Source organism: Thermobia domestica, unplaced genomic scaffold (genome assembly GCF_964235325.1).
Source record: "Thermobia domestica unplaced genomic scaffold, izTheDome1.hap1.1 HAP1_SCAFFOLD_228, whole genome shotgun sequence".
Taxonomy (NCBI): domain Eukaryota; kingdom Metazoa; phylum Arthropoda; class Insecta; order Zygentoma; family Lepismatidae; genus Thermobia; species Thermobia domestica.
The window spans coordinates 285,543-313,136 of NW_027655947.1; the positions used below are offsets into that span (position 1 = coordinate 285,543).

At 35.4% G+C, this 27,594-nt stretch overlaps 1 protein-coding gene across 1 annotated transcript in view; it reads right to left on the bottom strand.

Moving 5' to 3' along the window:
• Positions 1 to 27,187, bottom strand: part of LOC145676576 (progestin and adipoQ receptor family member 3-like) — a 42,126-nt gene extending 14,939 nt beyond the window's left edge. The window contains exons 1-6 of the mRNA XM_081747413.1: positions 26,918 to 27,187; positions 22,365 to 22,546; positions 8,138 to 8,294; positions 7,464 to 7,616; positions 4,036 to 4,224; positions 1,986 to 2,076 (exon numbers count right to left, since the gene is read on the bottom strand). Of these exons, the coding sequence (XP_081603539.1) occupies positions 1,986 to 2,076; positions 4,036 to 4,224; positions 7,464 to 7,616; positions 8,138 to 8,294; positions 22,365 to 22,546; positions 26,918 to 27,055 (910 nt within the window). The 5' untranslated portion in view covers positions 27,056 to 27,187. The remainder of the gene's footprint in view (positions 1 to 1,985; positions 2,077 to 4,035; positions 4,225 to 7,463; positions 7,617 to 8,137; positions 8,295 to 22,364; positions 22,547 to 26,917) is intronic.
• Positions 27,188 to 27,594: the final 407 nt, after the last annotated feature.

Consider the following 27,594-nt stretch of genomic DNA (forward strand, 5'->3'; position numbering starts at 1 on the left):
GACATGTTCAAGCCACACAGTTGATGTGGAGAGTAGAAAGGATCGAATGATCCAAACAAAAGCAGTTTGATGATAAAATGTGCTCATCTTACAATGGCCATCGACTCGCAGTGATAACACAATTCAAATGACATGTTCAAGCCACACAGTTGATGTGGAGAGTAGAAAGGATCGAATGATCCAAACAAAAGCAGTTTGATGATAAAATGTGCTCATCTTACAATGGCCATCGACTCGCAGTGATAACACAATTCAAATGACATGTTCAAGCCACACAGTTGATGTGGAGAGTAGAAAGGATCGAATGATCCAAACAAACGCAGTTTGATGATAAAATGTGCTCATCTTACAATGGCCATCGACTCGCAGTGATAACACAATTCAAATGACATGTTCAAGCCACACAGTTGATGTGGAGAGTAGAAAGGATCGAATGATCCAAACAAAAGCAGTTTGATGATAAAATGTGCTCATCTTACAATGGCCATCGACTCGCAGTGATAACACAATTCAAATGACATGTTCAAGCCACACAGTTGATGTGGAGAGTAGAAAGGATCGAATGATCCAAACAAAAGCAGTTTGATGATAAAATGTGCTCATCTTACAATGGCCATCGACTCGCAGTGATAACACAATTCAAATGACATGTTCAAGCCACACAGTTGATGTGGAGAGTAGAAAGGATCGAATGATCCAAACAAAAGCAGTTTGATGATAAAATGTGCTCATCTTACAATGGCCATCGACTCGCAGTGATAACACAATTCAGTGGTAAGAGAGTCGAAGCAGTACTGAATGGTGTCTGGAATGATTTCGGTTCGATATCCTGGTATCCCACTTTGTAGAGAGCAAGTGGAACCATGTTGCGGAACAGGGGAGCACAGAACTGATAGTGTAAACGACTGGAGATTCAAGAACTTGTCACGGTGCCAGATGTTCGTTTTTTGGGAAAGTACGACTGTGTCAGTGACGAACTTGACAAAGTTCTTGTAAGAACGGATAAAGCACACGTCTAGGGGCTGCCCTAGTCCTATGCATCCAGCCAGGATCAATTTCTTTGTGACTGTGACATTCGCAGGAATAAATTTCTCGGAAATCTCTTTTCTTTGTTGGTGCACATTATACAAACTGCTTTTGTTTGGATCATTCGATCCTTTCTACTCTCCACAACAACTGTGTGGCTTGAACATGTCATTTGAATCGCTATCTCATCTCAAACATAGGAGAGACGGGAGAAACACCACTTTCTTTCTTGTGTTTGCTACAGACTCCCATGTTACCTTTGAAGTCCCATAGCTTATTCCCTATTGGCGGACTGCTGCTAATTACTTGGTAATTAACTAACTACTTGATGCTCTTTAAGAACATATAACTCTTATTGCGCAACTCGAATCCTTATGTCGTACCCCTTTGCTTGTAAGCAGGTATTTTGTGAGAACTCCAGTCGATAGTCCGAATTAAACGAATACAATCTACAGTCATGAATTCATCACGATATGCCGGGACATCTTTATGCTGGTGGTTACTACAAGCTTTTTTTTTTTTTTTTTACCAATTCTCATGCCGAACTACGTAATATTGTCAGACCGTCACTGACAAATAATGGCCATTTGCAGCCATCGTTCTACGTGACATAATTAGGCTGGAATATCGATTGACATTTTCATGTTGCTGCTGAAACCTCTGCTCAGTGGGTTTAATTTGCTGCTAATTCAAGCTGGATGAGTCAAGATGGGCTCCGTGGCTCACATTACCTGTGTAGACACCACGTTAGTAATAACAGAGTACACAATTCGTGGGCTAGAGCCCTTTAGGTAGGTACATACACGAGCTCGTCTGCGCTCCTAATGCAATTAGAAGCGAACAGGGATGGATTACACGTAAAGATGCGTTTCACAGTGAAGCAATACACAAACATAATCCTTATTTCCAAGTTCTTAATTAGACATTGATAATGGTGTTGCTATTATCAATATTCTTACCTGCAACAAATCTTTCAGGAATCTTTGATATGTAGAAGAAAAAGGCAGTCCCAGTAATACCATACATTCCTAAAACTCTTGGTAACAATAGCTGAAATATAACAACAATAAATAAATAAGTTTCATAAAATATAACTATGATTACACATGTGCAGCTATTGGAAAAAAAAATACTGTAATTCGGTGAACGATTCAGTAATTCCTGCATATAATGTTTCAAATTCTAGTTTTCAAGTACACTATTTGTACTTTTCGTCACGAGACAAGGAAAATTTAAGTACGAAATGAGATGCTTTGAAAATGATTGGAAAATTTAAAAAAGATTATCGAAACCAAATTTTTTTACGATGCATATACTTCGATAGTATTTTGTAAAATTTTTCACTCATTTTTCTTGCCTATTTTAAGTTTTCCTGCTTATATTTCCCTAACGAAAAGTATATGTAATGTACTTGAAAGGTACAATATAAATGACTACACAAATCACCGAAGCAAGTTAAGTTTACAAAAATAAAAATACACAAAATTTAGTTTATTTAAAAAATTTCAGTCTACGAGGAAATAAATTTTAACTGTAAGTCAAAATATATTTATATATGAGAAAGTTAAATACACAGATTGCTGTCAATCTAATCGGGAAACTCTTAAGAAAATAAATAAATAAATGTTTAATGACTTTAAAGTAGTTTCTTCTAGCATAGCAAATATTCATAAACAATTTCCTGCTTTCATTCTAGAAGCGAACAATTAGTACGTTCTGGTCTTTATTCATAAAATTGACTATGAACAGTATCCACAGACGTCAGTCAAAGATTTGAGACTTATTTCAGAAGGGATGCCGGTGTAGTCCAATTCATAAGGTTAAGGCAGGAACTCATGGAGACTCCTCTATTCTCATTAAACTAATACTCGTTCAACTTTCGAAGTTTCATCATCTTTCAGTGTAATTTTACGGAAATTGTTAATTTCTACATTCGTTACAAAATTATTACTATGAGTCAGCAATTTCTAGAGATTACATCGTACGCGATGGGTATTCAAACATTTTTCATGCTTAAATGACTGCAGATCATGAATCAAGAAAAACTTCAAAAATGTATCTAAACCTAAGATGCTCTTGGATCCAGTGGCATGGTATCTATTTTGGATCCACTTTCGTTTGAAAACACTAAATTTTTAAGCTTGATTCGGAGAATAATAATAGCGTAGAATTAGCAACACAGAGAGCCTTCATTTGAGTCCTGTTCATGCTTACAACTTCAAAATAATCCTTAGTATCAAACTTTGTTGTAATTTTTTTTTCTACGTTTAACATCTGCGTACTTGTCAATTTCTCTATTTGACAATGAAACTTCTCTAAGAATAAGTGGTTTCATCATGATTTGCAACCATTCATAAAATATGCAACAATGCTATACTTTCCTGCATCTACGCAACTATAACAGTCCTAGTAACCATCAACATAACTGCAATTTTTAATAATGAGATAATTTCTATGGTAATGGAAAAAAATTAGATAATTTCTATAGTAATAAAAGAGTATGCAAAAAAGACAAATGAGTGTACGAAGAATAAGAATCTTAACGCCAATAAATTTCCCTCCTATTTCAGACTTTTTTTCCAATTCAGGTTTGACTAAAAAGTTATGAAACAAACAGCACGCTCGCCGATGCTGCGCCTGTAGAATTTCTCGTATGTGAATTTGTATATATGTAAATAATTCTCAATGTTTATACTAAATTTCGTGTTAATACATAGTTTTTTAAAATCTTAATACCTTAGTTCGAAGCTATTTTCTACTCAGCGATCTCTGCTAGAGAAATACATGTCTTCTTTATGTAAATTCATCAATATCAATTCCAGCTTTTTGACTTCCATTGGCTGAGAGAGAAGTAGAGGCCACTAAAATAATTACGAAGATACTTTCTAAAAGCGCTACGCAGGTAAGTTATCTATTACTCCAAGACGCACCACACAGATTCTTTATTACCTAGGTATATAACGGAACAACTTAAAAGAAAGAGAATAAATTAATGTAAAATATACATACCGTTACTACTGGATTCTCTAATCCACCCATCATAACTGTCCAATGAAGAGTAGGCACTACTCCATATAGAGCCCATAACACAAAAACTATTAATTTAATATTTGGATCTATCTTCAACCGTGGAATATGAAGCATCATAGCAAAGCCAAATATAAGTGCAACTGAGATAAGATAAAAATGTTGCCATTCCTGTAACAAGAAAGCATTCCCAATTACTAAACTTACAAAATCAGTTTTAACAAAAATTTACATAGGTATTATGTTGAGCTGATCTTGTAGATAGCTGAATAAGCCCATACCTCGTACAATGTACCTCAATAATAGTTGTAAACGAATTGATTAATTACATCATAATGTATGTACACATAAAGTTAAGTAGAATTACTTACTTAAGTTAAACAAATATTAAATATTAATGTTTATCACGAAATTACAGAATACGGAATAACAAACCACATATTACACATTTCTTAATAATAAATATTTTGTAATTGTTCTGATATCAGGAAAATCGGAAAAAAAGATATTATAACTTTAAAAGTGTCGATTATTTTTACCATCAACAGCCATGTATTTGATTTTTTTTTCATTGAAATATACAAATATTCCTTTACTATTACTAATGTTTAGCACTATTCTTTAAACTGAAATTACTTTAATGTCATTATCTTTTAGGCGAATTTACTGTATTTCGCAATAATTTTTCAAATGTTATTTCAATCTACGAATACGTACTTTACGATACTTCCCAAGAGATAATAATATTCATTTCCATACAGTCATTTTAAAACTTTAAAACGGAAACCGAGTCGAGTGGGACCTTTTACTACTATTTGCCTAATTACACACACAAAAATCTCAATGATAACAATAATAAAGAAATTCTTTTTTCTTCAAATACACACGTTTCGTGCACTGGAATATTAAGCTTTCATATGCCATTTTTAATGTTTATTTCTTATTTAGAATTAATAAAACAAAATTAGAACGCTTCCAAGCTAAACTATTTTATTAATTCTAATTTACAAGACGTTGCCATGCATTCTTTAACGTTCTTTGTTATTGTTGAGATCGTTTTCTGTGTTGTACTTGATGTTAGGACAACTTATTAACAATGACAAGAACATAATTATATACACTTTGAGCATACACATCAAGAAACATTATATATATACACACACAGACAGGATGAACGGTAACTACGTGGACAAACTTGGACGGATGATAGTACATCTAAAAAGAAGCGAAAAAAAAAAGTTCTACTGAACATGGGGAAAATTCCGTCCTGTTTAGGAGTAACAGAGTGTCGAAAGCGTGGGAACATGAACTTCAGAGGACAACAGCTTAAAAACAATACATAATAGAGAGTGCGGTTAAAAACGTCACTTAGAAAGTCATACCTACTCTATTGGAAAATGTATGTTCGAAAACGCAGCTACGTGTGCGCACGGAGTTAACAACTTGTGACACTTCTTTCCTTTACAGTATGTCCAGGAATTCCTCCGTTCCTTTGGGGAATCCCGTGCACACACATAGCTGCGTTTTCGAACATGCATTTTTCAATAGAGTAGGTATGACTTTCTAAGTGACGTTTTTAACCGCACTCTCTATTATGTATTGTTTTTAAGCTGTTGGCCTCTGAATTTCATGTTCCCACTCTTTCGACACTCTGTTACTCCTAAACAGGACGGAATATCCCCCGTGTTCACTAGGACTTTTTTTTTCATCCTGTCTGTATATATATATATAATACTTTCTAAGTATATATATATAAGTAAGTATATATAAAACGGAAGAAAGATAATCTTTCTTTCAACTCTTTCTTGATGAGAGAGATAATTCATGTTGAAACTTATCAAATGTTTTAGCATCATAGGTAAGTAATACGATTTGTATAAATTAATGTCATGTGGAATGATCTCATTGAATTACTGCTGAACTACTTACTGAGCGTATGGAACATATTGTAGTAACTAATTAACTACTTACTTAAATAATATTCCTTCCAATACATAATTTATATCTCTTTCCAATATTTCAAATGCGTCATTCAAGCACTTCTCGTCATGGCTACGCAAGCGTTTTTCCTTTAACACATTCTTTACATTGTTCTTATATCTCAACAGCGGTAAAATAATTAATATTGCGCAATATATTTTATCGATACTAGTAGTTTGATGTACCTGGCCCAGCAGATTTGAAACTACTAGTATCGATAAAATACAATGTATAATATTGATTATTTTACCACTGTTGAAATACAAGAACAATATGAAAACCTTGCACAAAAGAACGACTTAAGCTTGCTTGACTCTGACGAAAATGACGCATATGAGATAGTGGAAAAAGATATAAATTACACATGAGGAAGGAACAATATTTAAGGTGAGAAGTTTATTAATTACTACTGAATTTCTTAACATTTACATGGTTTAAACTGACGTTCTTCTTAACTAGAACAAGGGTCGTATTACTTAATACTAATCCATCATATTGAATAAATATTAAAGCACTACGGAAGCTCTACCCTGTGTGCAACTGTCGGGATCTACCATATTAATTAGTGACCAGTATCACTTTCAATATAATATCAATTCGTTCGCTAGCGGGGCACACTATAAAAAGAACGGCACCACAAAAGTATGTACATATATGATTTGCTACAATCTGATGGTTTGTCCAAAACACTGAATGAAATATTGGGTTTAGTCGCCACATTGTATACCACTACATTAACTGTAGAAACGCATATGGTTTAAGATAGAGCTTTGAAATCTTCAGCATTTTCGAACTATCTTTAACAAATTGAACTTCCTTTAGAAATTAATTATCATTATCATCATACAAGTCAGCTAACTCCGTCGCAGTCATACCTTCGGAACACTACTTCGGCGCGGAAATCCAGTGTTTAATTCCCGATGGGCTCTCATAGGATTCAAATCCCATGGGAAGCTGTAAATCCATGTCTCATATAGCTTGGTGATGGAAGGGGTGTTAAAACTAAATCAAGCATTATTTTACTGAAGAGAAATTGCGTCCTGTTGCAAATGCTAACACACTTCAACAAAATACAATTTTCAATCTCAGTTTTGCTTTTAAAATAAATAAAAGTTAGAGCAGCTTAATCCTTCAAATGGCTTAATTGTGCATCACACATCAAGATGTGACATTATACAGACTGCTCAAAAGTTATTTGCGCAATCGTCTTAGAAGTTACGAGGACAAGACTAGGTTTTGGGCCATCTGCTATAATACATTACATTAACATTAGTAACAGACTAGGAAAGTAATTTATTCGCGAAAAAAAAAAATAATAATAAAATAAAATTTATGGAAGACCTTATTGCCAAATGCATAACGAAAGAAAAAAAACACGTACAAAAATGAATCTCTCCAGGTACACTAATACATTTGATGATTGTACTTACCTGATGGCACCAAAAGGCATAATAAATCCCAGACATATATATAGCTAGAAGGCTTACTGATACTCCGAACATATCAAAAGCTAAGAAACAATTGTAATCTTTTTCTGATCGGCAAGAAAATGTGTGATATACGGAAGATAATATCATACAAACCTGAAAGAAAAAAATAACATATATTTTAAACAGCCATCATTGTCGACTGAAGAAAAAAATAACAAATTTCATTAGCAATTAACTGACCAGTACCTACATATCAGATTGAAACTTAGAAGGGAAGATTTCGTCTGATTTAAGATTCTGTTTGAAAACAGAAAAGTTAATCTTTGATTAATAATTTCAATATATATAGTTTGTGATTCTTCTTTTGCTTAAGTTTTTATTTTATTTTATTTTTTTAACAAACTTAAGTAACTGACTATACTCGTTCAAAGTTGTTATTGATAAAGATCATTGCATACAGCGCTTGTTCGATTTTAAAATTTACTCCATTTTGTTGGCTCTAAAGCTAATGCAAGAATAGACAGAACAAATAGGAAAAGTAGTGAAAAATGAAGTTTTCGAATGAAGTGCATTTCTCGTAGTAATGTCACTCAACAACTTCTTAAAAATATTTTTTAAAGTCATTTTGAACATAAATGTACAAACACAAAAATTCAAAAGTGCGATATACTTACTTGGAAGCACATTAATAACAATGCAACAATGAATTTGTCCAGCAGAGATGCATGAATATTTAAAAGCATAAGATCATATAACGTCAGTCCTAGAAATAGCATCCAGCCAAATATATGACTCCAAATATTTATTGTCTCGTTTGACCACCAAAATATACTGAAAGAAAAAACAGCACATTAATGCTATACTTTCATTCAAAAACTATAGGAGTATCTGTGATTGAAAAAGAAGTTTACTTTTGTTAAACGTCATTTTCAACTTATTCAAAAACGATCAGAATATGGTAAAAAAAAAAAAAAAAACTAAAAATATGTCTAAATTAAAATATGAGTTAGATTTCATACCATAAGTTCATATAAAAGTAAAGGCAGAGATGGTATAAGGAGCTCTGAACTACTAATTGCTCTGCACAAACATGAGGCTACCTCAAAAATGCACAAAATTTGTGATAATATTTATTGAAATCATGTCCTACGTTATAATTGTTATTATGCTTTTAAAAAGTACTTCTATTAATTTCTGAACTTTTGATTTAATTGAATTATTATGCAAAGTATCACTACTATATATTTTTATAATTAAAATAAATCAATTTAATTTTTATTTTAAATAGCGAAGTTTAGGCAATTTGCCTTGTTTTACACTTAACCATTTAATACATTCATCTGACACAATATATAAAATACATAGAACATTATAACCAAAAATAAGTAAATAAAATTAGAGAAAATGCAAGGGGAAGTAACTTAGGTAATCTGCCTCAAGGAAATGTTTTACTGTTCTTTTAAATACAGAAACAGACACGAATCAAAAGCTAATCACTAGGTAGTACTATAGCAAACTAAGCCGTACAAATTTTAGCCCTCAGAAGCATTTTAAGCAAAGTTATATATCAAAACACATATTCTACTAACACAAGTAGTCCTGCGTAGCGTAGTCTCATTTTTAGTGCGAGTGGTCCCGGATTCAATTCCCGGTGAGAACAGTTAGTCGGAAGGCTGTAACAGCTTTTTCAGGCCAGCAGTCCTGAATGAGGTTTCTCCTGGGTTTCCCTCATTCATACCAGACAAATGCTGGGATAGTATCTCATATAATGGCCCTAGGCCGCTTCCTTTCTTCCCCATTTGTTTCTTTCTTCCCAATTCCCCGGGCAGTGTGATCCCCGAAGGACATCATCTCTCACGTGACAGGCTAACATGACCATATATGCCGAAAGCCTAACATAATGCAAGCAGGAAAATAGAATTGGATTTAAGATTTTATTGAACACAACTTACTGTATTCACTGTGAGAAGTGTTCAGATGCTGAGATTGTGTTTAAAAGATTTTCTCTTTGTTTTCTCCTATTTAGTTTCAAGCCAATGTCACATACTCTTTATAAATCTTAGAAATTAAAGTAGAGCTTTTAAAATTTACCAAGTAACAATACATTACCTAACTTTTCACAAGGAAATTAACCATATTTAAGATTTAAATCTTTCATTTAACATCTGAGTTCACGGATAATACATACTTAGAAGTAGTAGTACTGTGACAATATAATATGGGAAGATAATATTGAAAGAAATATGCAAACACTATTTTTCTGGTATTTGAGTCAAAATTGAATCCACGAACAGAATGAGGAAAAGCGCTAAAAATCAGAAAATACAAAAATAATTGACAACTTAAAAAAAAAGACAAAAAATAAATGTGTCTAGTAAAATAGAAAGACACGTAAGTTTTAAACCGAACGAAGAGTTTATGACATCGGCATGTAGACAACTGCGAAATAAAAAATACGATATGTTGAAAATACGTATGGACATCAAGTATTGAGAAAGTGTGGTATTGATCCTTCATTTGGTAATCATTCAGAAGGACTTACAAGATTATTTTCTAAAATATCATTTTAAATGTTTCAAATTTCTTGATAAATTGAATTTTGTTGCAATTGCGCTAGTTTTTCATAGTAATTGAAAAACCAATGTTTTCTTCGCATCATGACTTGTATTAGATTTGCTTAATATTGCTAACCGATACCCTTGCCACTTTTTTTTTTAGAGGATAACAGGAAAACATAACATAGGTTACAAGGTAAAACTCAAAAAAAAATCACACTAGTTCTCTTATCAGAATTTGTTCCAACAACATACCATATGACATTTCTTCAGATGATTACGTTCTTGCATGACCGCAGTCTGTGATTTTTGAAGCCAATCATACCGGTTTTTTTTCATTCCCTTGCTTCTCTTCATTCCTTTCTAATATGCCATTTTTCCTTACTCTAGTATTCCACACTACACGGTAAGCATAAAAACACTCCCTAATTTCAAGATATTATAAAATTAATACTCACTTAAACACTGATAAAATTGATTTGTGACTTCGACAACCCGCACCAAAGAAGCTGGTGCAAAAGAGAACTCCCCCCCCCAAAAAAAAAGCAGTGTGTGACAGCGTAGCGTGCATTTAAACGGGAATTTGATGTTGATCCATTTACACATAAATTCATTTTGAGTTGGCACAAAATATTTGTGACAAGAAATGGATATTCTGGGTGCCCATCGGTCTCATTGTAGCATGAGAGAGAAGATTTTGTACGTAGCCCGTGCAAATCAACGTGTCAAGCTAGCTCGCAGATGAAGCACTCCCACACTGGTATCAATCCGTACGCAGCTTTCTGAACGATAACCTTCTAAACCGATGGATAGGACAAGCTGGATCCAAAGACCAAAATCTTTGCATGTGGCCCCCACGATCACCGGACTTCACTGTTTGTCTTTTCCCCTGGGGGTTTGTGAAATACCAGGTCTATGTACCTTCCTTTCCACAACCATTAAAAGAGCTTCAGGAACGCATCAGTAATTTCATCACACCGGATACGTTTCACAAGGTAGGGTTGGAGCTGGATTACCGTATTGATATTTCCTGCGTAACAGGTGACGCGTACATCGAGTGTTCGTAATTTCAATCAATATCACCAAACACTGTATGAGTTTATACAACTAGTGTAAACATTTGAGCACAATAGTACTTTTAATGTTAAAGTAAATTCTATAATTCGCTGAAAATTTCTACGCAAGAATAGATATACGGAGGAGAAAGGACCCCGCACTTTTCTTATGGAAAGTGGCTTTCGGCTAATGTTGTTGAAACTTCGCTGGTTGATAGTTCTTAACATGTGGATCAAAAGTCTCAATGGGCACAAAGACCGAAATCCACTCCTTCCCCCCAAAAAACCGCCTCCAAGTAGCTGGGGGGCATTGAACTGATTTCAGCATGTAAAACAATTTGTTGTTTTAATCAACTCAACAAGGACCCCAAACAACCACATGTTAGACTATCAAACTACCCCACTTGACACCGCCCTTTGCCCCCCACATCCCCCCCCGCGAATTACCTTACGGATGTTCCATATTACTGTAGTTATAGTTGCGCGTATGTGTTGAAATACCTACAGTTTTGGTCTCACCGACGATATAATGGGTTTCACGTATCGCTGATTATGAATCTGAGGTGAGAGTTCTAGAATTCAAGATGGATGATCAATATGGCGGATCAAAAACACGAAACTCCTGAATGTAGCCACAAATAGCTGTTTACTAAGGTATTTTGGGTCGTTGGTTACGAATCTGAGATCAAAATTCTTGAATTCAAGATTGCAGATCCAATATGGTGGATAAAAACGTCGAAGCCACAAATCGTAGTAGACTACAGGGGTGGACTGGCCATAATCAAGTACCGGCCCGATGGCCGCTGCGCCCTCCTCTCATAAGTGCCTTTGCGCCCTCCTCGGGAGGGGCTAAGACCCGTCTTAGCCTCGGGAAGGTGCACAGTTTCCTCTCTGAACACATTTTTTTTTTAAAAAAAAGCTACATAATTATTTTATAAATTCGCTAGCCTTTAGCCAGCTAGGGCTCCGCCCCAGACCCCGGTATTTGCTCGGCCTGCGGCCTCGCTCTTTCTGTTTTTGGCTTTGGGAATCATTATAATGATCTTAGGGACTCTGAAGTTCATAGATTTGACTCTAATATTGATCGTTTTGGATGATTTTTATATATCAACCCTACCATCCCCACTGCTCCGCCCCCAGATCCAGTCTTTACTCGGCCTACGGCCTTGCCCTTTGGCCGAGTTTGGGTGTTTATATATCTTTCTTTGGGCTTCTCCAGGAAATTCAGATATTTTTGAAAGAATCCCAGAAACGACTTGAGGTGTACTTGGAACAAAACCCAAGCATCCGTCTTGAGGCTATTGGGATAACTCGATGGAGAAATAAAAGCAACGCTGCTGTAAAAATATTTGGACACTTTCATTACTAGGAACCCAACTCAAAGGATGCCAGAAGCAGCTTTAAGTGTGATTGGCAACTCGCAAGAATTCAATTCCAAAGTCAGAAATGATGCAATGTCTCTCATTCAAAAGTTGTGCTCCTTTGAGACTACCATTATGGCTATGATGTTTTTATTGATTTTTCAGCATACCACACCTTTATCAGACTACTTGCAAACAGAAAACTTAGACATGTCCAAGCATGGCGCCTGATATCCTCAACTCAAAATAAGTTGAAAGAAGTAGGGACCAGTTTGACAAAGTCTGCAAAGCAGCAGAACACTTTGCAACAGAAATGTCAAATAGTATTGAAGGACTCATTACAGATGTTCCTAGTCTAGAACAAGTTATTATAGAAACAGAATTGCCTGAGGTAAGATGTAGAAAAAGAAAGAAAATGGCAGGGAAATCAGCTTCTGATGAAGTAATTGAAGACAGTAAATACGGATTTGAAGTAACCGTTTTCAACTGTTCTAGACCAAATTTCTAACAGCATGCAGGAACGATTTGCTGAAAATCAAAGCTTATACTTAGATTTAGAGTGTTTTGATCCTAAGAAGTTCAAGAGTTTAAGTCTGGCTTCGTTGTCACTGAAAAGAATCACTGAATTAATTCCTGATTGTGAAGAGGGAAAACTTAAAGAAGAGCTTCTTTTGTTTTCATCAATGTGGGAAGAGTTTTCAAAATCCCCTTATGAGAACCAAGAAAAGAATCCAGAAGCTGTTGAGGTTCGTACGATTGAAAATTTGATTGAAGAGGACAAGTTTTCTGAAGATTTCGTGGAGGATGAGGAGGAATATTTGGGGCCAACTGACGATATTGTGGATTTAAGGTCTATAAAATGTGATGAAGTGCAGTTCTTGCTTTAAGTGCGCCTTCGATGTGATTCTGCAGTACAATATGTACTCAAGACTCTACACAGAATTATTCAAAGTTTATAAGTATCTTCATACATTACCGGCAACACAAGTGTCCTGTGAGCGAGCATTTTCAAAGCTCACATACATAAAAACAAGACTCCGTTCAAGACTTACAGATCAATCAGACTGGAATCATTGTTCTTGATGAACTCAGAAAGAGACATTCTGATCAAAATAGACAATTTTATTTGCAAGCAAGGAGATGCGAAGGCTCCTTCAAGCATAAAGCAGTGACTTTACTTTCATTTTCCAGTTTTGTTTTTGAATTTCTTTTTTCACTAGGTAGGTATATAATTCTAAATTTACTTTTGTTAATTTGTAGTAAATGTTTCATGTATACTTTTTATCAACGGTTTTAAAAATAGGTGAAAAATAAGTTAATGTCATGATGAACATAGCTTTAAAAGGACGGAAGTATAAAAAATAGCATAAGCCCCAAACTTAACTCAAATCTTTAGTTATAATTAGACTGTTAACAAATGTAGCCGAAGAATTTAAACAACTGGTGTGATTTTTGTAGTCTCAGTTAAAGTGTGCTGATTTATATAGGCCTAATATATTTAGTACTCAAAGTCTCTTTGTTTGTTTATGAAAATATTGAATTTGTATAATTTTATCGTAGTTAACTGCAATAGCTACTTAATCTTTTGTTGTTTTTTGTGTACTAATTTTCCAAGGGAAGCCCCCGGCACTTTCTTTTATTAGGAGGGGGTATTCCATACAAGCGAAAGCCTCGGATGGACGGCGCCCTCCCAGAGTATGTGACCGCGCCCTTTTTACATAGCCAGTCCACCTCTGGTAGACTAGAGTGTTTTTAGATCGCTGTTAAAGTACGCAACATTCCTTGATACTTCAGCCACCATGTAGAATTATTCTGCACCCTTGCCCTTTACCAAAACCCACCACAGATATCTTAATGCTGAACGGTGTTAAAATAATTCATCAATTATCTGTTCATTATTTTCATCATTTCGGTTTGCAGCATCTAATGTGGTACTTAGCAATGAGTCATCGGGATATCTAATATTCTGTAAATGTCGTGCATGGCCTAAATACCACAAGACACTTGCAACGTGCGCACATGTACCTAATGTACAAGCACCGCTTTGACATGTACAGTAGTAACCTTGAATAACATTTTGATCATAATCCTGGTCATTGTGTTAGTAGACAGAGGATACCGCGATGCAGTTCCTTTACTGGAATATTTAGGAATTGATCATAGAATGCCCGCACAACTACTACCACGTGAAAGACAACTATCAACAAAAGAAGCGAATACTTCTCGACTAGTTACTAAAAGTCGATTGATACTCGAGGCAAGAAACGGGCATCTAAGATCTGTTTTTAAGTTTCTAGCACAGACGTTGAATCTGCAACATGCAAAGAAACTGAATAGTTTCTATCGCATAGCTGGAGCTATTTTGAACAGATACCATCCCGTTATTTTCATGCAAGATACAACCATTGAATTAGCTAGAGAAATGAGAAATAGGTCAATCATGCCGAACGTTGTTGAAGCAAGAGCGGAGGTAGATAATCTTATTAGAAGGAACGGTCAATGGGTACCGCTGAATGATCAAGGCCTAATTGATTTCTCTGTACTTAAACTACTTACGAGATTTGACTGTAGGCACATATCAAGTAGATCTCTCATCCTCTTACGTCCAAGATAAACTAATACGAGATAATTCCAGCTTGACGAAAACGTAACTGAACCGGGATTCCTGCGCATACGTCTCTACTCAAGGTTCCGCAATGCAACTAAGCATCAAGTTTTCATAGCATATGTAACCAATGATGAAGATGACCAGGATTATGATCAAAATGTTATTCAAGGTTACTACTGTACATGTCAAAGCGGTGCTTGTACATTAGGTACATGTGCGCACGTTGCAAGTTTCTTGTGGTATTTAGGCCATGCACGACATTTACAGAATATTAGATATCCCGATGACTCATTGCTAAGTACCACATTAGATGCTGCAAACCGAAATGATGAAAATAATGAACAGATAATTGATGAATTATTTTAACACCGTTCAGCATTAAGATATCTGTGGTGGGTTTTGGTAAAGGGCAAGGGTGCAGAATAATTCTACATGGTGGCTGAAGTATCTAGGAATGTTGCGTACTTAAACAGCGATCTAAAAACACTCTAGTCTACTACGATTTGTGGCTTCGACGTTTTTATCCACCATATTGAATCAGCAATCTTGAATTCAAGAATTTTGACCTCAGATTCGTAACCAACGACCCAAAATACCCTAGTAAACAGCTATTTGTGGCTACATTCAGGAGTTTCGTGTTTTTGATCCGCCATATTGATCATCCATCTTGAATTCTAGAACTCTCACCTCAGATTCGTAATCAGCGATACGTGAAACCCATTATATCGTCGGTGAGACCAAAACTGTAGGTATTTCAACACATACGCGCAACTATAAACTACAGTAATATGGAACATCCGTAAGGTAATTCGCGGGGGGGATGTGGGGGGCAAAGGGCGATGTCAAGTGGGGTAGTTTGATAGTCTAACATGTGGTTGTTTGAGGTCCTTGTTGAGTTGATTAAAACAACAAATTGTTTTACATGCTGAAATCAGTTCAATCCCCCCCAGCTACTTGGAGGCGGTTTTTTGGGGGGAAGGAGTGGATTTCGGTCTTTGTGCCCATTGAGACTTTTGATCCACATGTTAAGAACTATCAACCAGCGAAGTTTCAACAACATTAGCCGAAAGCCACTTTCCATAAGAAAAGTGCGGGGTCCTTAGTAGAATGATTGAACGTCGACTTTACTTAAAAAAGAAAAGATGGCTTAAAAAAGATAATTCATAACACGTACAAGGTAAGGTAACAGTCGCTTCCTCCCCCCCCCCCAATCAGTTTTTACATTTGTTCACATTGATAACTTTTGCAGCTGATGGAGTTCACAACATGGAAACTTATATTGTTTGTGTTGCGATGTCGGATTATTACCATCAATTTGTTATTAGTAAGTGCGCATGTTCCTTCCAATTACTTTGTAAAACTGAATTACATAAATTAACCAAAGCCACATGCTTTTTGATACAAATAAATTAACTGAGGAACAACATGTTTTTTGGTACAACTTTGCTAGAAGTACAGTAAGAGCAGAAAATTAGTGACTGCAAACTTTGACAGATATTTCTTGGTGTTCAAAAGTCAACACGCAGAGCAACTGAAATTTAAACAGAGAATTTAATTTGAGCAATACGATCTGTAATGGACCAACCACGAACTGTTAGAACGGCACAAAATGAATATTTTGTTTCTTATATTACGTGCATATTTCATGTAAATTCTCCAGATAAAGTTCTCCTGAAGTGGAAAAACATCTTTACAAGTTTGTTGCACGATCTTAAACAGAGAACATGTCGATCAGTATTTTGGCAAGTGCTACATGAAAATTATGCAGATTAACTTTGGAGTTCGGCGAATGTTTCCTTATGCGACATGGAACTAAATCTCACAATTGGAAAATCATTTTATGAATTTATGAAGCCTCGTATAATCTAAACGGTGATTAAACATATATAATTTTTACTTAATTCAATAGGATACATATTTAATGATCATTAACAAGTACTTGCTTCAATAGCACTGAAACTATATAATTGAACGATCTCCAATTCTAATCTTTGACGGATGTTTATGAGATCCATATTAGTAGTGTGTTAATATTTTTCTTGGACCAATTTTGCTATTATCGCAGTAAAATAAAGTATAAGTGAAAAAGGAGATTAAGAAATAATGTTTCTTTAGTTATTATTAATCAGCTATATAAAATACCTATTAGTGCTCATAAAAAGGAGTATTCAGGTTAAAGGGAAATTTTATAGAAGATTAATGTAAGAAATTAAGATAAGTAATGCTATTTCGAATAAAATAATCAAGAGGTCCACAGACAACATTAGCTTTCTGAAAAGATATTTCTGAGGAAGGACCCCAAACCCCGATCTTTCACAATTATACTCCGATCAAAATTAGAAAGCAATTGACAGTTCAAAACCACGTGGAAATTTGTGTTGAAAGGGAAGCTATGTCACGGGGTTATTAAAGTCACGGAAAGAGGGACCAATCATAAACATCGTGGAGATAGTTACAAGTGGAGGGTTTCTGTAGAAAGGAACAATAACATTATAATGTTGCCGTCTTGAGACACATATTCAAAACTGTTGCCAACCGAACACAGCACACCCTCAGTGGCAGACGGTGTGGCAACATGTGCTCCAGCAATAATAATTTTCAGCTTTTACATCTTCAAGAAAACCTGAATATAACGATTTAAATGACAGTCAAGCTGGTTTCTCAATTTCGGAGGGTTTAGTTTCAGACTTCATCTTGTTTGACTGCTTTAATCTGTGTACTAACAAATACTCCTTCTTTAATGTATGCTTCACTTATGTTTGGGAACTTTTCCTTGAGGCGCAGGAAACTTATACCTTCTCTGCCTAATACTTTAACAAACAACTTCATCAAACCAAGCTTGATATGTAATGGTAGCAGAAAGACATATTGAAAAGTCACAATTGGTTTTACAATGTGTGTTCTTGGTGCGAGGAATTAAATCTTGTCTGATTACGGGCCTAGCGATATGGTTATCCTAGTCATATTAAAACCAACAGCATTTGGTGTATCATCGTTGCACTTCTGTGAGAATACCAATAACTTTCAGGTCTTACTCCGCTCCTCTTCCCACACACGTCCCGTTAGAATTTTATTGTATTTAATGTAGTCCAATATCGCATTTATAATTCACACGTTTCCTTACTAATATGGAGACTTTGTTTCGAAGTACCAATAAACAACCACCAGCCAACGAGACTATGTTCAGGTTCCAAAAACTGAAACAAACCATTACGTCTTTGCAATAAACAATACCTCCAATTTCTATTAAAAGTTCGCAAAATGAATTTGTCGTTTTCTAATCAAACTTATTTTAACATCTTTAACTAAGATATTACAATCTTAAAGCCTGGATCTTTTTAAATCTTCTATAACATTAAGCTCTTGTTGTGTGATCAAATGACTGAGATGTCGATTGACTGAGACTGAGAATATTGAGTGAGATGTAGATAGCTGAAAGTCTGCATCTTTCCTGTTGCTTGGGACGTTTGGGGTATATTCTTCTGAACCAATGGTGTAATACTTTGGAGTTTATCTATTGAAAGATCATTGTGCGGAACTGGACACATAGTTGACTTTAATTTGGATACTGAATCTGTTTACATATAGAAGAAAAGGTCTTCAATCTATCAAGCAAAAGTAATTGTTTGTTATATAATCTATTTGTTCGCACCAAATCATGGGAACAGCAAATTGCACAGCAATATGCTTTCCTCGTAGCCAGCTTTTCAAATTCCTGACGCATATAGTGCAGCATATGTGTGGTGCTCAGAATTTATCCTGGTCACCAACCATACAACCAAAGTACAGTCTATAAACCTTATTAACTAAAGGTGTAAGACTGAATTTTTGGTTCTTAAATGTAAGTTTATTAACGTAAATAACAAATCAGATCTGGTTTATTTTTGCACGCACAGGGCATTAGACTCTATTGCACGTTAGATAAACGTTTATATCGTACTTTCTTGAATCACATATGCACAGCATACATGATCACAAAATGGCAAAACTGGGCAAATCCGACCACTTTCGTTGCACAACACCATTAAACAAGTAATACAAAATATACTCAAATGCTAGCACACATCTCAGCAACAATTAGGCAGAACAAATTTGTAAGTGGTTTATCACTAGACGTCGATTGGGCTATCACCTACAATGAAGATAACTAATGAGGTGAAATATGGGAAACTAGTGTTTCCAATTCAATTACATACAGAAAAAGTCAATTGCGCAATAAGCGAATAAATAATCATCCTTTATAAACAGCGTATTTCACTCTGTAAAAAAGAAAAAAGTCGCGGTGGGGGAGGATGTTTATATAAGCATTCATTACATGTGCAATAATTTTCTTCTTATGCACACTTCACTCTCACCTACAAAAACTTCTCGCAGTATTCTGTACTGTACATACTGACCTTATGTAAATTACAAACATGTATATATTTTTTAAAAAAATGTTATGTGTTACATAAAAACTATTTACAGATTTGATTTTCTCATGCAAAATCACATAAGAAAAACATACTTCGATGTAAATGACAAATTTCGTGTTGTATAGTGTTAAAGATTTAAACATTCCTGGATGACGGTTTGGTGTGGCATTTGAAGTGGAAGGCTATTTTCTTCCCGAAGGAACAGTTACCAGTAAATGATACCTTGCGATGTTACAAGAGGTGACTATTTCAGAACCTGAAAACTGCTCTTGTTTTAACGAGATATAATTCATCTAACATGATGAAGCACCACCTCATTATATAGGGTGTCCGATATACAATGCAACCCGGAGTTTGGAATAGTGGAACTTTTGAACCTGAAGCGATACACAAATGATGGTTATACCAAAATGAAGCTTTGTTCATGCACATATTTTTGAACTAGGAAGCAACGATTGAAGTACACTAGGGACCACATAGTATTGTCAAATGTAACCAGAAGTGTAAGTCTTTTTTTTTTTTTTTTTCAAAATATGTAAATTGACTCATACGTATGGGTGTTCTGTCGTTAATTTTCAGTTTGTTTAGTTGGAGTAGCTTGGAAAATATGGAGTAGAAAAACGAATTTTTCACTTCCTCTGATAATTAATCGGATGAGTCCTCTGTAAGGAGGAAATAGGAAAATCATAGTTTTCATAAATTGACACTCTGAACTGGCAACATTGCTGATGTTTCAGTGCATCAAAAGGTGTGGTAAAGATGGGTCTACATTATGCAATCTCTGAAAAAAACGAAAAAGAAACTTTTACTTACATATACCTGGCAATACTGCTATTCATTTCTATAGGGTTACTTAAAGCAAGGGGTATACAAAAACAATTCTCAAACTATACAAAATGAAATGAAATCTTTGAGTTTTACGTCCCACGTTTATGCCGGTTAGGCTAAAGGAGACGGTGATTATGAGAAATGAATGAAATGGTGGAATGAAGAAAGTGGTAAGAAACGGGAGAACCCCGAGAAAACCCACGCACACGGTGTTTGTCCACCACAAAGTTCACTTGGCGGGAGCAGGGTTTGAACCCGAGACCCCATGCACCAGAGGTGAACGCTGTACCACTGAGCCACCGCGGTCCACCGAACTATACACGACCTGGAAACGAACATTCACAGTGCCATTGAGAACAATAACACTTCTACTCTTCGTAAAGTTGCTGCTAACATGGTGAAACGTGTGAACCATTGCTTGAATCAAAACTGGGGCACTTCCAGCATCTGCTATATAGTGGATAACTCATTTCGTGATAGTAACAGTGTTGCCGGGTGCATGTAAGTAAAAATTTTATCATGATAATTTCAAAGTTTTCTTTTTCGTTGTTTTCAGGAATTGCATAATGTAGACAGATCCTTAACACACTTTTTGATGCACTGAAACGTCAGCAGTGTTGCCAATTCAGAGTATCAATTTGTAAAAACTACGATTTTCCTATTTCCTCCGTACAGAGGACTCATCAGATTAATTATCGGTGGAAATGAAACATTCTTTTTTCTGCTTCACAGTTTCCAAGCTACTCCAACTAAACAAACTGAAAATTAACGACAGAACACCCATACGTATGAGTTATGAGTCAATTTACATGTTTTGAAAAAAAAAAAAAAAACCTGATTTACACCTTGGGTTACATCTGGCAATACTATGTGGTTCATAGTACACTTCAATCGTTACTTCCTAGTTTAAAAATATATACATGAGTAAAGCTTCATTTTGGTATAACCATTATTTGTGTATCTCTTCAGGTTCAAAAGTTTTACTATCCAAAACACCGGGTTGCATTGCATATTAGACACACTGTAGTTTAAATATGAGGAATGGATGGTCAATGAGGTCATGAGACCTGACACCATGAGTTACTTTATTCTTCTTTCTTTTTTTTTTTAAAAAAAAAAGTTTTTTTGTTGTAAAACCCTGTGTTCTGAATTAAATTTACTATCTACAGAAATGCTCCGAAGAAGCAGTAATTTATCGTGCCGACATTTCAGGTAAAATGTAGCTCAAAATTCCGGCAATATAAATTACTTCTTGGAGTATTCTGTATGGTCGATTTCAAGTTACTCGTACATATTTTCTGATTTACTTACACCAGTTAATTGAACAATCGTTACAAACTAGAATAAAAATGGCCAGTTATGTTCTGCCATCTATGAATCAGTGTCCAAAAGTTTTAAATTGCCTATCAAGAATCATAGCTTCAATTTCGAACGAACTTTTATCTTAGTTCTTATTTTAATTAACTTTACTAATTACGAAAACTAGGCACGTATCAGGCCCGTCTTTTAAGTTTCATGAATGTTTCGTCTAATGAATTTTGGTTATAGTCTCAAGCCTTAAATTTATAATAATAATAATAATAATAATAATAATAATAATAATAATAATAATAATAATAATAATACATATTTCTGAATTTTGTGTAACTTCTCAGGTTACAAGCACTTTTGCTTCGTATCTTTTCCTGACCAACAGAACTACGATAGACATGCTTTGTGACTACAAAAATGATGCTTTAACTGAAGTCTTGCATTTGAATTTGAAAAATGAAATGAAATCTTTGAGTTTTACGTTCCACGGTATGCCGGTTAGGCTAAAGGTAACGGTGAAGATGAGAAATGAATGAAGAAAGTGGGAGGAAACGGGAGAACCCCGAGAAAACCCACGAGCACGGTGTTTGTCCACCACAAAGTCCACACGGCGCGAGCTGGGATCGAACCAGGGACCCCAAGCACCGGAGGTGAACGCTCTACCACTGAGCCACCGCGCCCCCACATTTGAATTTGAAGTTCACTCAAAATCAGACTTACGAAACTAAGAGAAGTAAATATAAAAGTACAGAATAGCTATTTACTAACCTTTCCAGACACATCTTTGTAGATAAATGACCTCGATAGCCGGATCGAATGTAAGGATTAAATTTAAGATAACTTGGTGCATCATTGTAACTGAGAAGAGGAGGACCTCCACAATGTTTACCTCCGTTATGCTTTTCAACTGGGTCTATAATTGTTGGTTTCGCATCACCAGAATTCGCATCCTGAAAGACAAGATACAAATTTTAAATAATAATAATAATAACGTACATAATTTGTTTCTTGCATAAATTTGAATCAAAAATTATCACTCTTCATTTACAAAATTCGACTTTCGGTCTACAAAGACCACTTCAAGTTGGTTTCATAAGTTCCAAACAAAATTTTAGTTTCAAAACTCTTTATGCACAATAAGAGTGAATTGAAGGTCTGTTGTGAATTAACAGTCTTACCGTATATAATGGGAATTTTTAATGCGCATTAGGAATGTACGCATGTAAATACAGAGTGTTTTTCTTTTTTTAAAAAATAATTTTTTGGTGCCCTTAAAATCACTTTGAAAATATAATTGAAAAATAAGATTAATAGGATATCAAGTTATTCATTTTTCTAAAGTTCAGGAATGTTAATCTTATCAATATATTAGAATTTACAATAACTAAATTCTGAATATTTTGTTGAATGCTAAAATTTTCAATTTCTTCAACAGATTGCAAGTAACGGATTCAGACAACAAATCGAACATTTAGATGGAATGTGGTGAGTTTTTCATGATCAGTCTCTTTCTAGTCCTACCTCGTAAATACAGAATGAGATTTGGAATGCAATTGATACATCGGAAAGTACTCTTAATGATAGGTCTCAAAGACAGTTTTCTGGCTTTTGGGCTAAAGGTATAAACCAGAACACTTAATTAATTTTAGTAGAAGTCAAAACTACTGCGAATTATTTTCGAAAGTTTACAAATAAAATTCATTAGTGGTGAGCAAAGGAAAAATGTAATTCTTAAAGGAGTTCTGCTTAAGTCTGAAGACACTATGATGTGGAAAATTTACAGGTAAAACTGAACACTCGACATCGAAAATCATATTTATAAGGAACAAATTTATGAAAAAAAAAAATGAAATTTTGGAGTTTTACGTCCCACGGTTATGCCGGTTAGGCTAAAGGAGACGGTGATAATGGGAGATGAATGAAATGGTGGAATGAATAATGTGGGAGGAAACGGGAGAACCCCGAGAAAACCCACGCACACAGTGTTTGTCCACCATAAAGTTCACTTGGCGGGAGCAGGGTTTGAACCCGGGACCCCAAGCATCAGAGGTGAACGCTCTACCACTGAGCCACCGCGGCCCCCAGGAACAAATTTATGAAGGCGAATTAAACATTAAGTAATAAAGGAGATGACATGTGAACTTACGTGAAATTTCCTTCGAAGTAGATATCATTCATTGCTTTTAGAGCATGAGAAACTCGCAACGGGACGTAACCGGGATAGAAGCCACGAAAATATCAAGCAACGAGATGAAAACATATGCAAAAACGCAATGAATATTGGAAAAAGATTAGGAATTGCGAAACGGATTGCCAAGTTTTGGGTAGTACTAGTTGAATGTTTCAAGTTAAATGGAATTGAAGAGGACATAACCAATTAAATTTTCTCCAACTCAATGGTAGCAAAAGCAGGTAGTGACATGAGGAAAACAAAAGTCTTGATATAGATTAAGAATAGGTCATCTGTTTTTAGAATATTTTTAGATAAAATCTATTAATTCATGAAGGAATAGAAATTTTCTTATGTAGTCGCCAACCATGTAAGTCATATGTGAGCATAGAAACATCGTAAAAAGTAGGGTTCAATACTATGGAAATGCAATATAAAGATAGCTTGTAATGACCGTGTTTTTCGCACATATACTAATTTGCCTGCTCTTACGCATGCACTGACACTCCAACTTCTCTCTGATCTGAACCGAAATAGATTCAAAGCAAGTTTAGAGTGACCACTTATCACACACAGGTTAATGCGTAGTCTTTGCACTTGCTTTTTAACCGTATATCCATCATCACCTATCCCCTTCAACTACATCTGTATTAAGTGGGATACTGCCATGTCGCTTACAGCAAATATTGTAAGGAGATAATTAGTATGCTTTAGCGATTAAACAGCACTAGGAAAACCCTATTTTAATCGACAAAGCATACAAAAGGTTAAAATGGCGTACCGACACTTTTTGAGTTACCGCTTCTTCAACACCTTTTTAAAAAATAATAAATAAATAAATAAAGGAAGGAAGAAATTATGCTGCTAGTAGAACTATATGTTTACACGCGGTCTACACGCTGGCCACCTCTGGTGTATATCTTTTGGCATAAGTTTCAAAGAAGGAATCCACACAAAAGTTATGGTTTGCTAGGGTAGGTTAGGTTAGGTTAGGACACATTATGCGAAACCTAACACTTTTTTCTTATGTTGACCAAGTTCAATGGTACACCAGAACAATTTGCTAAAATTTACTTTTGCTGTAATTAATGTCTACCTTTACAACATTAAACATAAGGCTTGTCTATTGGATTACACAAGCATGAAATGCACACAATTTCGATTTCGTTACATTTCACCTATCACTATTACTGAACCGCTTTCAATGAAGTCTGGTAAGTAAAATTCATTAGGTTAGGTAGTTAAAGGTCAGCTAAGGGTTAACTGCTGTATCGTCAGACCAATTTTAGAAAATTTACCAGATGAACTGGAGAATTTACTTTGGTTTGTGAGGAAGAGTGAGTGAAAGTCAGGTGAAGGGAATAGTTGAAATTAAGAATACTTGGTGTTGTTAGTTGTTTTAGATGTTGTAAGCGGTACTATATATGGAGACGGAGAGATATACTTGTTATGAATTACGGGAAAGGCAGTGTGGAAATGGTGCGTAATTGACAAGATTGTGTTTGAGTTTTATCGAGTTATACAAAAATAAGAAGCACCTGTTGAAATTGTGGGAAGGCATGGTCTAATTAATAGGGTAACAATTTATCGAAAGTGTGTGTGATTTGAAACTACAGAAAATAAGAGGAACATCTAACCAAACATAATCGAATCTAACTTAATTTAGTACATTTTGTTACTTTTTTTTGATGGCATTTAGTATCTCCCCCAAAGATGTGCAACACATAAACCATGCATTTTATGATACATAAAGTGTTCTTCCTAAATCCTCATTTATGCGAAAACCCATCGCCGCAGACGCGCCTGCACTAAGGACGCACCCATTCGCTACTGCTCGGGTCCCCTACTGCGATCCTGCTTTGACTCGGCTAAATAGCATTCGTGCTTTTTAGTGGCTACCTAGCACAACCTGGTTCGTTATGCCATACGTCCACACTGTATTTCGATCAGTAATCACGACCAAGTGATCCAGGGCCACAACCTAGTATTTTTGAGGGAGAAACTAAATAATGTTCCCCTTTTGTGTGGTCCGGTGATACAATAGTAATGACCTGGTTAAGCTTAGCTTTGTCGCTGTCTAATATCATAAACTCATATATTTTAAATCTACTACCATCGCCACATAAGCGGGATATATATATATATATGCATGAGTCAAGTGCTGTAATATTTCCACAACTCAAACAGCAATCGTCAATATACACCTCTCCCCCTGTGAGACAAACAGTTGTTAATATTTTATAACGAGTTACACAGAGTAGCTCAAGGAATATGAAACCTATGCATTGTTCCGTTAAACCCCGCCAGTTTTTCAATATGGCAATATTAACTTATGAATAGGTTAGGTTAGGTTTGTGTTGGTTTCTTTCACAGTACACAGGATTGGCTCAGCTGAACTTATCGGAATTGGTAAATGTTTAGCAGACGGGGTCCAGAAGTACGTAAAAAATACAAAATTTATGGGAGAAATGGAAAATGCAATACTTAGGCTAAACATAATCTAACCTAATCTAAACTAACTTATACTAACCTAATCTTAATAGAAATAAGCGAAATTCTATCAGTTGTTCCGAAATTATGCTGGATCCCTACACTAATATAGTCTAACATAGAGTAACCTAACCTAACCCAACCCAAACCAAAATGAACTAGATAATAGTATAAATGAGAAACCCCTGACCTGCCTTTCTTCTGTGTTCTAATTACCACTTCTACATGAAATACCATAAATTTTCTACGTAGTGCAATAGTAAGAAGTATCCATGTGCACAAGACATGCGATACGAGTTAAATTCACCCCCCCCCACCCCCCACACACATATAGCCATAGATAAAGTACAAGGGCACTATGCATGCAGATATAAAGTACAGGTACGTTCCTTTTTTATTTTCGTATCAGTCGATAAGTAAATAAAAGTCGCTTTGTTACCCGCTTTGTAAGTCCGTACATACTCAATGAATAATCCCTAAAAGTATGAGCGTCCTGCTCCTTCGGGAACTGATGCAGCTTGCACTACGTAGAAAATTTGATATTTCATGTAGAAGTGGTAATAGAACACAGAAGAAACGCAGATCAGGGGGTTCTCATGTATACTATTACCATTTTATTTTATTTATTTATTTATTTATTTATATTTTTTATTTTACAAACCTCTGATGTCAATTTTGAGAAACGGGAGCGAACAGCAGAAACCTCTTTCATTTTTCTTTCATCTTCAACAATGCATTTCATCAAAAAGAATAAATAAAGTAAAATATGTTTAAAGAATTTTTCTGTTGTAATGTACATATTTCCCTTTTTCTAATCCACCCATTTTCAATGTACAGTTATCAACGACTCTTGTTGATAAACTAATACTACAAAAATCTCCGATTACAGCACACATGACGAATCTAAACAATCATCGCTGATCGTAGCGCTTTTGTTTTACAATCGTACAACCACCGTTGCAGCCTCTCTGACAAAAAGAATCATATCGAGATCATTTTGTTTTTGCAGGAAGCCTAAGAAATGGCCATATTCCGTAACGGTTTGCATCGATGCAACGCAAAATCTTCGTTCTTGTTTACGATATAAGGTATAACCAGGCCCGTAGCTAGGAGGGGGCGAGGGGGGGCTGAGCCCCCCCTGTGGCTACCTTCAGCTCCCCCTGAAACTTTCACCAGTGTTTTAAATGCTTCTATATAAAGAAACGAGCAATGCATGGAAACATTGTTTTTGTTTTATCGTATTCAGACTTTGGCCACAAACTAAAGTTATGAGAAATACTTTGTCGGAAGCAACATTTCATTTATTTTGCCAACTACACTCCTTCAGTATTTTTATAA